General features: G+C 38.4%; 1 protein-coding gene across 2 annotated transcripts in view; it reads left to right on the top strand.

Moving 5' to 3' along the window:
• Positions 1 to 497: 497 nt before the first annotated feature.
• The window catches only part of LOC136677154 (rhophilin-2-like), a 31,379-nt gene continuing 16,214 nt past the window's right edge, over positions 498 to 15,662 (top strand). For both annotated transcript variants that reach the window (XM_066654592.1, XM_066654591.1), the window contains exons 1-3: positions 498 to 711; positions 6,813 to 6,928; positions 14,632 to 14,760. In XM_066654592.1, coding sequence (XP_066510689.1) covers positions 643 to 711; positions 6,813 to 6,928; positions 14,632 to 14,760 — 314 coding nt within the window. In that variant the 5' untranslated portion in view covers positions 498 to 642. The remainder of the gene's footprint in view (positions 712 to 6,812; positions 6,929 to 14,631; positions 14,761 to 15,662) is intronic.

Raw genomic sequence — 15,662 nt, 5'->3', positions numbered from 1 at the left:
GAGTGCTTTGATCAAAAATGTGATGTGTAGAGAAACTCACTGAGCCAGAATTGTTCTTTGTGGTGGTAATAAGAACCTGTTCTCAGTTCTCATATGCATAGTAGCCTACAAAGGCCCTGCTCAGGTTTACAGGTATTAATGCTTTTAATGTCAGCTCTTTAAATATTAATTACAATCATTCACGGTCACTCTAAGGATTTCCTCCTTTTGCATGTCTTGTTTCCTACTGTTCTAAATATAACTCGACCTGTAGGTTTTTATAGGGCAGTAGAAGTGGGCAGGGCCGAAACTCAGGTAAATTTAATTTACCCACCAATCTGTAGTCGTCACTACAGTTCCACCCGTTTTAGGGCAAACCGCGCCCATTCTGCACAGTGATTGGCTAAGTGATGTGAACTCGTAGCCAATCCCAGCGCGCTGAGGGCGGGGTGTGTCGCAACACGGGTGGGAAACAGTGGGACTCGAGATTGTTTGTGGAGACTGGTTAGAAAGTGAAGTCAGAGAAGTGAGGGAGAGACGAAAGGACGCGCAGAGTTCACTCACCTGTCGAGTTACAGGTGTAGGAAAGCTTAGGCGAATATTCCTGCTTTCTGAATACAAATTTAAAGACTCAACGTGTGCGAAAGCTGAGATTTTTAAATCATGAATGAGGCAATCATTCCCAACGGTTTGAAGAACTGCGAGGTCGTCGAGAACAGCTACTTCAAAAAGGTGAGAGGCAGAGAAGTTTCTACGGGCTTCTTCATGTCTAATGGGGACTGTGCTAATGTTGTTATCTAGCCATGTTGTTGTTGTAATTGTTTTTCGGTCAGTATTAATGTCACATTATCATTTGAACTTCTGTTTTAGCCCCTACTGGAAGTAGTTTAACGTACCTCGAACTTGTTTATGTGTAATTTTAAAGCTGGCTACACTGTGTAGGCAGCTGAGGTAAATTGTGGCTGGATGTGTTTTCTAATGACAGTTTAACCTCTGTGAGTAGATTATCCTTCGAAAATACATCGGCCTCTTCAAATTTAGTGAGAAAACTGATTTTATCTTTATTTCCACTGCAGTTATTTTAATGTTCACTTTGTGTGTGTGTTTAACATAAGGTTGTGACATACGTAGATTTGCTATATTACTCACTTAAACAGTAGCTAGCCTTCTCAGTTCTTAGTTAATACAAATAAATAACCGAAAACAGGACAATTTTCTGTTAAACCTCAGTCCCTATTCTGACAGATTGTAACTAAGATGGATTGTAACAGCAGTGATTCTGCAGTTTCTCAAGTTGTTTTGTAGCTTTTTTGTAGCCTCTATTATAGCAAATGAACTTGTACTTGAAGGTGGTGTAAGGCTTTGCTAACTTTAACATGTCCGTGTGGTGTCTCTGTATTCTAGAAAATGCATTAGGGGAAAAACAGTTAAAGCCATGGCTCAGCATTTTTTACTTTGAAATTGCAGCTTTCTCAATGTTTCTGACATCATAAACCTAAGGAGCCAATCTTGTGAACTTGCAGGGTGGGGCTTCTTAGGTTAGCTCCAATTACCGGAGAGCAGTGGAGGGGTTGGTACAGATAGAGATGGATACACATTGCATATTCATAGTTCATATATTGATTGAAGATACAGAGTTGTATCTAAGCCTTTTGTGGGTATTAGGTGATTTTATTTCTCAGAAATAACAGTTAAATACATAATTCTGATGAACAGAGATAGGTGTTTAACTTGTGACAGGAGAGGGTCTTTAAACATTGTCTCAATGTATACCGATTTTTACTGTTGTAGTACAGGAGAGTATGAGCCTTTTTTGTTTGCCCTTTTATATTTAATTAATTTTCTTTGGTAGCTGTAACTTGGAGACATTATTACAACAATAGTATTTCCATTTGAAGTTGGTTTGGTTCTTCATTACCAGCCTAATAGCAGATTAAATTAACTCGTTAGAAGAAATTTTGACTTTGTTTTTCCTTAAGAGAAAGTGTTTGGTGGAAGACATCTGGAAGACAGGTGTGGGGTACTAGAGAAGACTACAGAGAGAAAGAATGGTGCGAGCCAAGTTTGGGAGGCATCACTGTGTGCCAAGCATTGTTTCAGAGGACCTACTTTCAGTTAATAGCACTCCTTTCTATAGGTCTGTGTCAAGTTTTCTCTCCATTTAGAGTACCTGGATGTCAACACCAACGATAATACTTTCATGTCATCATTGAAATGCTATCGACTGAGCCAACTGTGTCAACATGTTTAAAATGAACTTGCATGCATGGCTTTTTAAATGCATTGTTTGACAAATATAAGAAGCCTTGCCAGGAGAAACGAAACGAGACATATTTGTTCATCTAATGAATCTGGTAATAGACAGAGATGGATGTTACAACAGTCTGAGTGAAATAGTTTGTGTATTTTATTGCTGTAGCTGAGACACAACTTCTTACATGATGAAAATGATTTATTTAAATGACTTAGAGGTGTGTCGAGTGGCTGTGTTGAGCCTGGATAGATAGATAGAGGGAGGGAGGGTGTGTGTGTGTGTTTCTGAGGCAGTGAGAGAGAGAGAGAGAGACCAAGAAGGTTGGACATGCTGAATTATGGCTTATGAATTCCTTGGAGGGATTTATACCCCCTACACATTCCTTCAAAGTCTTTCCTAGACCCCTGTCTTCACGTGAGAGAGAGAGAGAGGGAGAAAGTTAGGTGTTATTGGGATTATATATACTATACAGTGCAAAAGTCAGAGACCACCCAAGATATTCCTGGTACAGCATCTGGAAAAACGCAGGAAATTACAAAGAAATTAAGTAACATAGAAACTAAATGAAATCATATTTCCATGAATTTTTGGAGACATAGTTTAAGTTTTTCCAAGCATCTACAAGGATAGTATTAAGACCACCAAAGTCTTATAAGTTGGTTGCACTGCCTATGTCAAAGGTAAATGCCCTTTAAGTACTATTTATTTGTGGGTGACATTTTAGTTGTCTGTTGGGTCTTATACAATCACTTTGAATTTTGAATATATTTTTGTTGTTAGGAAACTCCTTTAGTTAATTTTTCCATTCAATTCCTTTAGAAAGTGAACTGTATCATTTCTAATCTATTCATTCTGTTCTATTTTATCCAGAAATTAAATTAAACAAATGAGTGCTGGCTGCTGAGTTTTAAACAGAACTGTAGTTAACTGGGTATTTGTATGAACCCCAAAACATAGACATTAAGTGGCAAATAATGTGAATTTTTCACTGGGGTATGGTTGTTTATAAAAAACATTTTGGAAAACTTTTATATAAACTTTTATATAAATGCTGTTTAATAAGATTTTGTCATCTGTGAGTATGTACGTGAGGTTTGAACTGACTGAAGAGTAATTATCTAAAGCGTGTTGGCTGTATGTTGGTTTAGCCAGTGGAACCTGTGCGGTCACATATTTGCGCAGGCGTCCATGTGTTTTTTTAGTCTAATCGCATGTGTGTCCAAACTCTGAAAAGAACCTTTGTCTCTGTGGAGCCTCAGCTCAGCTTATGAAGTGTAACTCCCCAGCTTCATTGTCCGGCACTTCCTGGACCTTTTGAAGTAAATGGTGTCCAGAGTCGTCTTGGATGGTGGGATCGTATGTTGGAACTTCACACCTTCTTTTATGAACTGACCACTCTCATAAACACGTCTGAAAGGAAAGCCTGTTTGGAATGTTTTTAACGTGTGGTCAACCACAGCCTGTGTATGGATAATGTCATTGAACAGAACGTGTGTGGATGAGTGGACAGTCATCTGTGATGTTGTTCTAGTTTAGGAAACAGAAACCTGAATAAGGTCGCAAAAGACTGTAGTCTTATTTCAAATTATTGTTGCACTGTATTGCTTCTTAGGCATGTGCAATTGGTTGGGGGGGGGGGGGGGGGTATTTAATAAAGTTAGGCATTTCAGGTTGATGGAGAGTTCCATGCTTTTCGACTTACATTTTTCATTTGTTTACATGTCTGTCTTCTTGCCTTCGTTTATTTTTCTGCCCTTATAAAAATATAGGCTGCTAAATATGTCCATTGGCGCAGTGCCTCAAAAGAGCCACAGTTGTTTTTCTTTATTTTCAGTGGACAGTTCCTTAAAGAACAGCTTTTGTGTATGACACATGTGATTGCGAACCTGCACATAATATAGGTCTACATGTTCTGTACTTACTGAAGTTTTTAGAAGCAAATTTCTAAGTAAAGAGCCATTTATAAACATTTATTTCTTATGTTTGTTAAGGCCAATTCCCAGGGAATAGTAAGCTAAATGCTGAGAATGAAAACAGGATTTGGGCCTGTAGATGGGAGCAATGGTTATGAGCCAGAAGATCTGGAAAGTCTAGGATGGACTGAAAGTTTTGCCAAATGGATCATGTGATGGGTTTCATTGTTTTGGTAATGAGTGGGGGGGGGGGGTGGTTTCAGTTTAGTGAATGAAGCCACTTTGGGTGATTGTTTTTGACTGGTAGATAATGCGTGTCAAAAATAGGGTTTGGGCCAGTAGACTATGCAGCGTGGGCTGATTGTTTTGGGTTGGTAGGGAAATGGTGAAGTTAGCAGATGTTTTTCGATGAGTGGATAGTGGGGAGTGGTTACATAATTTAGAATTGGAAAGGAATTGGGAGGGGGTGGATGGTTTTGGGTCATTAGGTGCAGAATGGTGGAAATGGTTTTGGGACAGTGGATATTGCAGAATGAGGTGATGGTTTTGGACCAGTAGATGCTATGAATTGAGCAAATAGTTTTGGGACAGTAGATAAAACTGCATGTGTTAAAGAATTGGCCTAGATTATGCTAAGTGAGAGAGATATTAGTAAAAGATTGAGGGCGAAGACACATGGATGGTTCAATCCAGTTGTAAATTTTGTAGATTGAACATGTAGATGGGTTTGGACCTTTGCCCTTAGAACTGTTACTGTGGCTACAGAGACAGAATCGCCGATTCTGCATGTTCCCCTTGTCCTCCTTCCATTGACGTTGCATCCAGCCAAAGGCAGCACACAGCCAAACCACATTCACTAATGTAGCACAGATGCTCAGGCTTCTGCTGAGGCTGGGAAGAGTTGTAGGATGGTAAAATAACCCTAGAATGTGTCACAGTGTTCCAGACAGAGCAGTAAACTGAAATGATGATTAACATGAGAACTAGAGCAGGAGTTGTAGACCATTCTGCTCTTTATTCTCTGGAAATTTCTTTATCATGTATCAAAATCCTACTTTGGCCTTAGAAGGTATTTATAATGGCTTAATCTGTAGCCAAGCACCAATCCATAGCTTTCACTACAGTCTAATATAAACTCAAGGACCGGAGAGAGGTGGTTTGCTCATCTGATATTACAAACACTCTAAAAAGAGTGAGTGGGCTCCTTTTTATAAGATGTTTTAAGGAGCTCTTCGGAAATGAAAGCAAGCAGACATTACTTATTGGTCATACAGGACACCTAAGGGGCCTTCTATTTCCAGAAAAAGAGAGTGAATAAGAGGGAAGGGCATAGCTTTGTTTTGGACCTTGTTATTGGCCTCTCGACACAGTTTTATTGAGCTGATAATTGCTTGCCATAGTGTCCCACTGGCTCAGCCGTCGGAGTTAACGCATGCTTGAGCTCTGTGTCCTAGGCCCTGCATGGGTCAGTGTCCTGGAATATTGTGTCACTATGGAACGCATAGTAGTCTCAGGTTTAGATCTGATCACAAACTGAATGTCATCTTTTGCATATGAAACTGGCTACAACTCAGGGTTTTGTGATCTGCATTCTGAATGCCCTTCACTGCAGAGCCTTGTGAATTCGCTGAGAAGCAGGATGTGTCTTTCTTGTGGCAATAAACATTTGGCACATTTAACAGCTGCAACTACTTTTCCTAAAACCAAATATGGATGTCTAACTAAGGCCTTTGCTCTGTTTCTTTGCACAAATATAAAAGACAAATCTGCTTTACTAATACACAGCACTTGTATCAGATCATTTGGGTTAGACATGCCCTGTTGCCCTTGCTCTATATAGATTTTTTTGGATATTATATGCATGCGGAATGTTTGCGCAGATAAGGGAGAAGGGTGGGTAGGGAGTGCTTTTCTACATGGATACAATCCTGTTTCCAGCAGCAATGATGACTACACTTATCAACTTTTATTTAGGTGTGTCTAGAAGACGTTGTACGTGATGTCATTAAAACTGGAAATGTCTCTCTCTCTGTGTCACGTTCCCTGTTTCTGTCAATATAATATACAGCTCTGTGTGGGACACACCTTAGAGACATAACATACCCACTGAGTCAGACAGTGTTCGAGATGGTAGTGTGTATCTGTATACATAGTTGGATATCTTTTTTTTGTACATTATTTAAATTCTTGAAGCTTGAGTAAGTCTATTAGTGATAGAGGGAAATGTTGATTTGTCATAGCCAGTAAACAGTCATGGGACTAGATGTAGCTTTTAAAATTCTATGAAAAAAGAACAGATTTTAATTGTCCTCCACAAAAAAATAAAAAACAATAGAGCGAGAGTGACAGGTGTATTACAAAAATGGCCTAGCTGATCTATCTGAAGGAATTTCTGGACATGTGATATACATGTGTGTGTTAGCTTTTTCTATAGAAAGATAAGAGTTAATAACTAAATGATTAAGATAAGATTTCCTATTTTGATACTACTTTTAAAAGCTTAAATATTGGCTAGAGAGTTTACATTGCATTGGTTAGATACCGTATCTCTCTAATAAAAACTGACTATGTTGATACAGTACATTGAATTAAATTAAGAATGTCATGTAGAGTTCTTCAGTGCCTACTCTTTATTTATCTATTTCACTCTCTGTTTTCACCCACAGGGCTGTAACCCGCTGGCACAGACAGGCCGCAGTAAACTCCAGAACCAAAGAGCAGGCGTCAACCAGCAGATCATCAAACAGATGAGAATGAGAGCGGGGGCAGAAAATCTTCTGAAGTATGTACACACAAACACATGCCGTCACTCTCCAATCAGAAACATGCATCTTCATTTTTGTCCATTTTTAATTTACTACATTATTAAAATTCAACGCCTGTTTTTCACAATGTGTACAAATTTCAACATCTAATTTAATATTTTTATATTGACTTCCACTGAAATTTAAGTTTTTTTCCTTCTCCTGTAAACTTGCTATTTTGGAGATACATGTTTTTGATTGGACAATGATGATATATGTATTCAAGAATGTGCTCAGAATCTGCTCAGAAGGAAACATATACACAAGTAAATATTTCAAACCAGTTTTTTCAGCAAATGACTATTGATGAGTTTCAGTTGTATATGGTTCTAAAAATTGAGGGGATTTTTTCACTAAATCTGGAAGAATGCACATTTTTGGTTTACTTTGAACAGTTTCAATCCTGTAACACTTGTCAGCAGTGCGTGTGTTATCTGGCTTTAAGTTACGTCTGTCTTAATGTAACCCCTGTGTATTTGTCTGTTGAGTATGTGTGTAGGCTTTCAAACATGTGAAAGACAAGGAGATGAAAACTAATGTAGATTAATGTAATCTTGTGTCTCAATCTGAAGAATGGCATATATGCTATTCCTCAAATCTGGCTTTATGATGTAAATTGATTCCTGCCAGAGTGCCTTTGTTTAGGCGGGTGATGTTTTAGGTAGAGAATTGTGTGTGTGTGTGTATTTCTCTTTATCAAGGCTTTTCTGTGTATGACTAACATGGGCACACCACATGTAGAGAAAAATGTTACATCACTAATGTTTGTGTTCTTTGTCCTCTGGACACACACCTCTACCAAATGTTAGCAAAGCCAAACTGAGCCCTGGCAACAACTCACTGTGCATGTGTCCTCTCAAGTGTTTCTTCTCAAGCCGTGACGGAACACCAAGTAGTATTTTTACATTAAAATTACAGCTTCAAATATATTGACATGCTTCACTGACTTGTAATATGGAGAACAGAGATTCTGTCTGTACTTTAGTAAACACCTCCTTTCTCCCTCTCCACATTGAGTTCAGGACAGTGCTATAAAAATTTATTACACAGAGCCCAGGGCAAAAAAAATGTACCTAATGTTCCTTTAAAGGACACTAGTACAGATCAGGGAAGCATCACAATGATTTTGAAGCTGTAAACTTGTTACGTAGTGTTCTTTTAACTGGTTAGAATCCAGATTTTGAGGCTGCTTAACATAATAAGACTTTTTGTGTTCTGTTTGTTAGCATCTTTTCAAAAGTTATGGTAGGACCCTTCACATGTCTCAGAGGACGCTTATGCTAACATTCACACTCCCAGCTTGGTAGTGTGATTCCAAGAAAATTACCAGGGACAAGACTTACTTTATTTTAAAAAAATGAATGAATTGTCATTTAACTAATGATCTAGAGGTCATAAATAGACACACTGCTTAACCTGCTTTAGCTTCCTCCCGACCTTTCATTTTATTCCTTGCATGGAGTTCATCTTTTCATGTCTTTGTTCCTTATCTTGTCATGACCAGTGAGAGAGAGTTTACAAACCCGGTATTTCATGTATGAATAAAAATAAGTTGTCTTTCCTTGTCAGCATCAGTAAGGTTCAAGGGGAAAAACCCATCCTACCTATTGAAGCAGTTATCATTTGCTCAGATCTCATCTGTTCATAGCAGCAGTTTTCTAAATTTTACCAAACTTGTGTTTTACTGAGGTTAACTCATGGCAAGCAGGTGGAATCATTTATTTCTTTAGTTCAACATTGCATTTAGGGCTTCAAGCTTTTTTTCCTCTGATGCTAGCTGTGCTGTTGATGTATGAATTTTCCAGTTTGTGTCTGAAGTGTGGAACTCGCTCCTTAAAACTGATCTAGAATCCGTGCTTGGCATAATCTTAGGTGAAGTATTAGAGGAAGAAATATCAAGGCTGTTTTCAGGTCAGTGATCAGCGTTCCTGGGGGCCACTGAGTTTCATTAGTGGTCTGGAAGCCCTACAAACCCAGATTACTGCAGCAGGAGATGCCATAAACTTGATCTCCTGTTGTGTGTGTGTGTGTGTGTGTATGTGTGTGAGCCTGTTTCTCTTTCTGCATGCATTTGTTTCCCATCACAAAGACCACACACTCTTTGGACTTATCAGTTGCTATAGTGATATTTCCTATGTTCACCGTCTCCACAGTGATGGCAGACACACCCGCTGGGTAGGTCTTTATACTGTAGAGTTTGCTCTGCTGCCCTGACGTCAGTGAGGCTGTCAAACTGACATGGCACTGGAGTTCTCTCCTCTTCTCTTCTCTTTTCCTCTCTGTATATTTAGTTAAGTAAGGGAAATTAGATTTAATGAGCATACAGCCTGTTGAATTCCTTCTTTATGAAATATGGTTTGGCCTTCATTGCTGTGGTTTACCACACTGAAACTCAAGGTAGCAGAGACGGGGAGAGAGGGACTTCTGTAATGAAGTTTGTTCCTCACTATTGGTGCGTGTATGCATGTATTTGCGTGTGTTAAATCTTCAAACCAGGCAGCACACTTATCATCAGACCTAATGTCTGTCACTTCATCACTACATTAATGAATCATTTACTGGTGGTAGTTTTGTAGTTAATTTAAATGTGAAGGCTTGTGTTCAGCCACATTTATACAAAGCTGGTCATGTGACTTTTTTCATCTATTTTTTTTCCACATCAGTGTGGGCGTCCAGACATACACACACTTGTTACACAAGACATCATATTTCCTCTTATTCAAATCAGAGAAGACAGGTGTGCTACTGTAGGTGTTGGGGTAGGTAGTGATCCTGGGAGTACCCTACGCTTTTTGAAAGGTTAAATTCAGACGGGAATCCCTGTCAAGTCAATGAGACCCTTGTTTTCTGTACAATAACTGTGACTCACGTCCTTACTGTTCTTGAGTTCTTTGAGTATTTGACGTCCACTGCTAAAATGTTCATTTAAGGCATGTTTGAGCTGGGACGTACAGTCAATTAAAAGGGATAACAGGCAAGAACCTTTTAAGCCATTAGTATTCAGAAAAGGGACACCTAACTTTTATCTACGGCATTCTCCACTAACCAGTATTTGTGGATGTTGGCCTGTTCTCAGGTCAGCAGTGACACTGAATTGTCTAAAGAAAATAAAATTGTATGCCAAGAAAAGAGAAACTCGTGAAACTTGTAAGATGTTTGTTGCTGTGGGAGTGGAACTTCTCAGGAGGCTGAACTCCTTAGGGGCAACTGTGTCAAGTACGTGCTGTTTTAACAGTGCATGAAGGATGAGGTACTCATTCATGTGCACACACACGTTCTTATACACATCAAAGGAAGGATTCACAAATGGTTTATGGTGTGAATTGACGCTTGCGGCGGTGATTCAGTTTAACACTTACCCTTTGACATGGCAGGTCAGAAGGTCTGCAGGTCAAACATTTTACAGGTTGTAGGGCAGGTTTAAGCCCCAGAGGACTTAGATACACACATGCAGAAGAACACACACACACCACACACAGTCAGAACAAGATCTCATTTTGATTTGAATCTAGCTGTTACATAGCCATTGATAGACTTTGATTTCCTGTATAGGAAGAAATTGGGTAGCATCACATGCTATAACTCTGTCACAAAGAGTGAGCACCAATCAACATCTCACAGCAGAACTTCTCTTGGCACATAGCTCTTTTGCATTTTTACATTTATGCATTTGGCAGACGCTTTTATCCAAAGCAACTTACAAAAGAGGATCTAACATTCGAACTACAGCACAAATTATACAAAATACCTTACATTAAGTGCAATATGCCAGGAAGTAATAAGTGCATTAAAGAAAGACATCCAGTGCAAAAGATACTCTCGGAAGAGCTCTGATGTAATTCTCAAGTTCTGCAACATGAGTATAGTTATCTTTCTTGTATTATTAAAAAATTATTTATGAGTTGTCTGTAATATTTTTTTCTACATTATTTACCCCTAGTGGCCGTCAACTAGAGGAGTGTATTTCACATGTAACAAATCCAACATGGACACAGACCTGGTTGAGATGCATTTGTGGATTTCTTGTTTCAAGAGCATGTGAATGTGTGTGCATGCTTGAATAAATTATTTTGATATAAATTCCAGTAATGGCCATAACATGGTATGCATGTTTATTACAAGGTGGCACCCTTTGGCCAAAATTATAGATGTTAACATGGAGACAGCCCAACATTGACACCCTTCTTAGGATTGTGCAGTTTCTTAACCAGTAAAGTTCATAAAATTGTTCAAAAATTTTTACATATGGTTACACAAAGTTTGTAAAGAAATTGAAGTAAAGCAAAAAAAAAAAAAATAAAAAAAATTAAATGTAGGACACCTACTTCTATCCAGTCATGGATCAAATCAGTGAATTTTGTGTCTGAATGTGCGTGTATGTGTGAGTCTGTCTGTGAATGTTTTGAGGAGTGTGTAGGCTTGAGTAATGAAATAAACATGGTGTGTGTGTGTGTGTAAGCGTGTAAGCTTGCTTCCAACTACAATGTTGTTTTTGAATTTTTGTTTGCAGCACATCTCAATGCATGTATTATGTATTTTTATACACTTAAGTGCACACACCCAAAATGTGATTGACATTTATTTGCCCTTTTGATAAAGGAAACATTCCATTTGTTGTGTTAGGATATCCTGATCAACAAAATGCTGTGCATTAAAAGGTTTTTTTGATGTTTTTTCAAAAAATGAAATTTGATATGGCAACAACACTCAGCCACAAGTATCTCTCTCTCTTTTGTGGTCAATAAGTCAGATGCCAGAAGTATGTCCACATTTTTCATGTGTCCAAACTTAAGTTTCTATTCAGTTAGATGCTAAGGATTGCCACTGCACCTCTTTAAGCTACTAGGAATTTGACCTGCTACTTTTATGCTAGCTGAGTTGTGTTAACATATAGTCACTGTCCAATTGAAAACGTGTATCTGCAAAATAGCAACTTTACACTAGAAGGCAAAAAAAAAAACCCTTCTTGACTTTCAATGAGTACCTGTAAAAAAAAAAAATTGGAATTTCAATGTCAAGTAATTTTGGAGCATTTCACTTGGTCTGTTCATCATGAGTTATGAATAATGTAGAGAACAAAAAATTGACCAAAATGGAGGTAAATGGTTTTTCATTGGACAGCGACAGTATTTTTCATTTTTTCTTAGAAACAACGTTTTTGCCCCAATACCTCTGCATATACACACAAACAACCAGTGTGTAGTAAATATATGTACTGAATGATTGTACAGTGATTAATAGCTGTCTTAGTCCGTAATGCCATATATTATTCTATAAACTGTTTTACGAGTGTTTTTATCTATTCTATATTCTCCTAGAAAGGCATATCTGTATGTAGTCCTGTGGTCAGTTTTAAGGTTTCTGTATGATGCATTATCTTACATTATACCCCATGTATTTTGCTTGACATAGAAGATAATTTTTCTAGAAATGCAGCTGTTGAGCACACTCAGTGCAGGTAGATATCATGCATCCCAAACATCAGCCTGTGTTACACTGTGCATGTTAGGACACCTTCACGCTGCAGTGTCACAATGCAGCTTTGGGTCTCAGAGAAATCACAGATCTCAGAAACAGTGTCAACAGCCTCCACAACCACAAATAGTACAATAATAGTGTTATGGGCAGATTTTTACAAGATTAATTACGATTTGTAAAAAATGAGAGCATACTCCAACCTCATCTTTTATTGAACATGATGAATTATGTATGTTTATATTTTATAAGATTATATTCTCCAACATCCACTTGAGAGTGAAGGCCCCCTAACACTTTTACTAATAACAGCCTAAAGCAATTAAGAATAACTAATTCCACTGGAAAAAAAAACACGTTCAGATCACTGTCAGCAACCTGGGAACTGGTTGCAGACAAGAGCTTATCTAAAGCAAACAGACCACCATAAGCTAAATCTGAAGGTGGGGGTTGAGGAAGAGTAGCTGATGAATGCCCTTATTGTCTTGTTTACAGAGAAGCGTCAGACGTTCACTGAGACAAAAAAACTGATTCACAAGCATTTTCTTGGAAGCCTGTTTGCTAAAAACTGATGATGAATTTCCAAGTCGACTGTAATATTTGACGTGTGTTACACCTTCGTTGTCAGTCATTTTTCAAAGTCTGTCTCTTAGGTTCAGGTCAGTTTCAGAACCATTTTAGGGTTTGCTATAATCATCAAGTCACTTTCAGACCGTGGTTCAATATTAGGAATGAGGAAGTGACATTTCATTGATTTTTATGTTTGACGGATATTACCAACTGATGTTTAATTATATGTTTTTTGAATGCCAGACAATTTCAGAATATTCATATGATGCTTGGCTATTATACTTAACTAACTCACTGTACTGAAGTAGTGTGTTGTAGCAGAAGCCGTTCTCTCATGTAACCTTTGTGAAATGGAAGGTGAAATGAAACTGCAAAATGGAGCATGATAGCTGAAATCTATTCTCTCATAGCCTATATCTTCAAACTTCCTTTGCAATGTCCTGTGCCATTGTGTTTTAAACTGGGCTGTACTGCCTCACACATTCATTGACTCTCCACATTTAAGATTAGCCACTTGTCCAGTCCAAATTGTAGGTCACTGAGTGAAATTACCACATACATAAACGTGTTCAGGCATCATCACGACAGTATAAAATTTTTACCAAAATACCATGGGTCTCCATCTAATCAGCATGTGAAATCAGTGACACCAGAAACAGCTCAGAATTAGTTTGCTGTGTTTATGTTAGCTGCTGAAATGTACTGCATTCTCAGAATCTTACTTTAAATAGCCATTTGTAAGATCACATCTGCCTTTTTGTTTACAGAGAGAAGGGTAGAAGCGTTTTTTATTACATGGGTTTGGCATGGAAAATAAGAAATGACAGATATAAATTTTCTTCAGTCGGGGTCTGAGGGAAGACTCTGAGCTATATATATGTAACACACCGACAACTCACAGTCCGTTCCCTCAACTTTACTGACCATACAAGAGCACTTTGTAGTCCATCTGTTTCTTTGCAGAGTGTGTGTGTGTGTGTGTGTGACAGGTGTCTGATTGAAATGGCTGAGCTGCACTTTCTTTGAGACAGTTGACATGCACAAGTGTGAGTTTTCCTAAGCAGACAAAATTAGACTGGTACACGAGAGATTGTGTCTTTGTGTGCACACAAGTTTTAAAATGCAAATTTAGAGTCAGGCCAATTTCCTATAATGGTTAAGGAAATCCCGGCCACCAAGAATAATTTGACACAAAATATATTTGACAGTAATTAATTATTTTCATGCTAACCTAAAAAAAAAATGTTTTCCCATTTTTCCCATAATGATAATAGATTCATTGCATGTGAATGAATGTGTGTGTGTGTGTGTTGTCCTCTGAAGGACTGGTACCTCCTCGAGGGTGTATGCCCGCCGCGCCCAATGATTCCAGGTAGTGTCTGGACCCACCGCGAGCCTGAACTGGATAAGCGGTTACAGATAATGAATAAAAGAATGAATCAGGCTAAGAGGCCTCAGACAGTTTTCATAGCTTTCATAGATTTGTAATTTTTTTTAGTAGATTAAGGACATCATCATAATCTTTCATAATCCATTTCAGGGTCGCAGTTTGACAGTTTTGTGGCCAAAATAAAAAATGATTTTATACTACATTAACAGCCTTTACTGACCTCTCTACTCCCTCTTTTTCTTTCAGAGCCACATCCAACAATAAAGTAAAAGATATGGTTTTACTGGAGCTGAGTTATGTGAACTCCAACCTGCAGCTTCTTATGGAACAACTCGAGGGTCTGAACAGCTCAGTGGAAGTTTATCAGAATGTACAGTAAGTATATGAACACAAGGTCCCTGATGAGTTATTCAGTACAATGACTAGCTTTCGCCAGAACATTCCAAACCCCTTGCTATCCTCCCTTCTTCCCGCCTCTGTATGAGTAATGCCCTACTGTAAACTTAGCAAGTATTTAAGGAAAACTCTAGATGAACTTAATGAGGAGGAATGAACAAACATTCACACATGCACAACCAAAGATCCCTCCCCCATTCGTGACTTGTTGAACTGGTTCAGGACCTGGCAGCAGTCATGTGTCTCTCAGCCTGTTTGACTGGCAGGTGGTCATTAATGCCACCATGTTTGTGGGATTCACAAGGAAGAGGAAGCAAATGATGGTACTATAGAAATGTCACATACTTGCTATTACACATTTTAACATTTAAAAGAAAGCCATGCAAGATTTGGGAATCACTTCTTTGTTAGCAGGAAAGAGCTATTTAAATAGAGTCCTCAAGCTATTACTGCATTCTACCTGCTTACTTGGCTGCAGTTTTGACTTTCAAGGAAAAATAGCCAGAGGGAGAGCGTAAGTGGAGAGAGAAACATTCGGTCTATTGTCAAGTGGTCTCCTCCTCATCAAAATGCCTCCTCTCCCATGACAACTGAAAGAAAAATAATGATTAGTGGTTAGATGGCAATATGCTGAGACACACTTTCCTTTGCAGTCTTGTGTGTGTGTACATCGATGGGGTGTCTTTGAGAGTCTGTGGAATAAGCCTCTGCAGTGTGTGTATATCAAAAATGCATTATTTACTTCACTCTCAACTCAAAGCAGTTGCAGATGACCATTATTTAGCATAAACCCTTCTTAGAGAACCTGATGTCCTTTATCAGCTTGTGTATGCGCATATTCACTATTATAATTCCTTTCAGTCTCTAGGCCCAGAACCAGT

This window comes from Hoplias malabaricus, chromosome X2, assembly GCF_029633855.1.
Source record: "Hoplias malabaricus isolate fHopMal1 chromosome X2, fHopMal1.hap1, whole genome shotgun sequence".
Lineage (NCBI taxonomy): Eukaryota > Metazoa > Chordata > Actinopteri > Characiformes > Erythrinidae > Hoplias > Hoplias malabaricus.
This window is presented reverse-complemented; position numbering and strand designations above follow the sequence as displayed.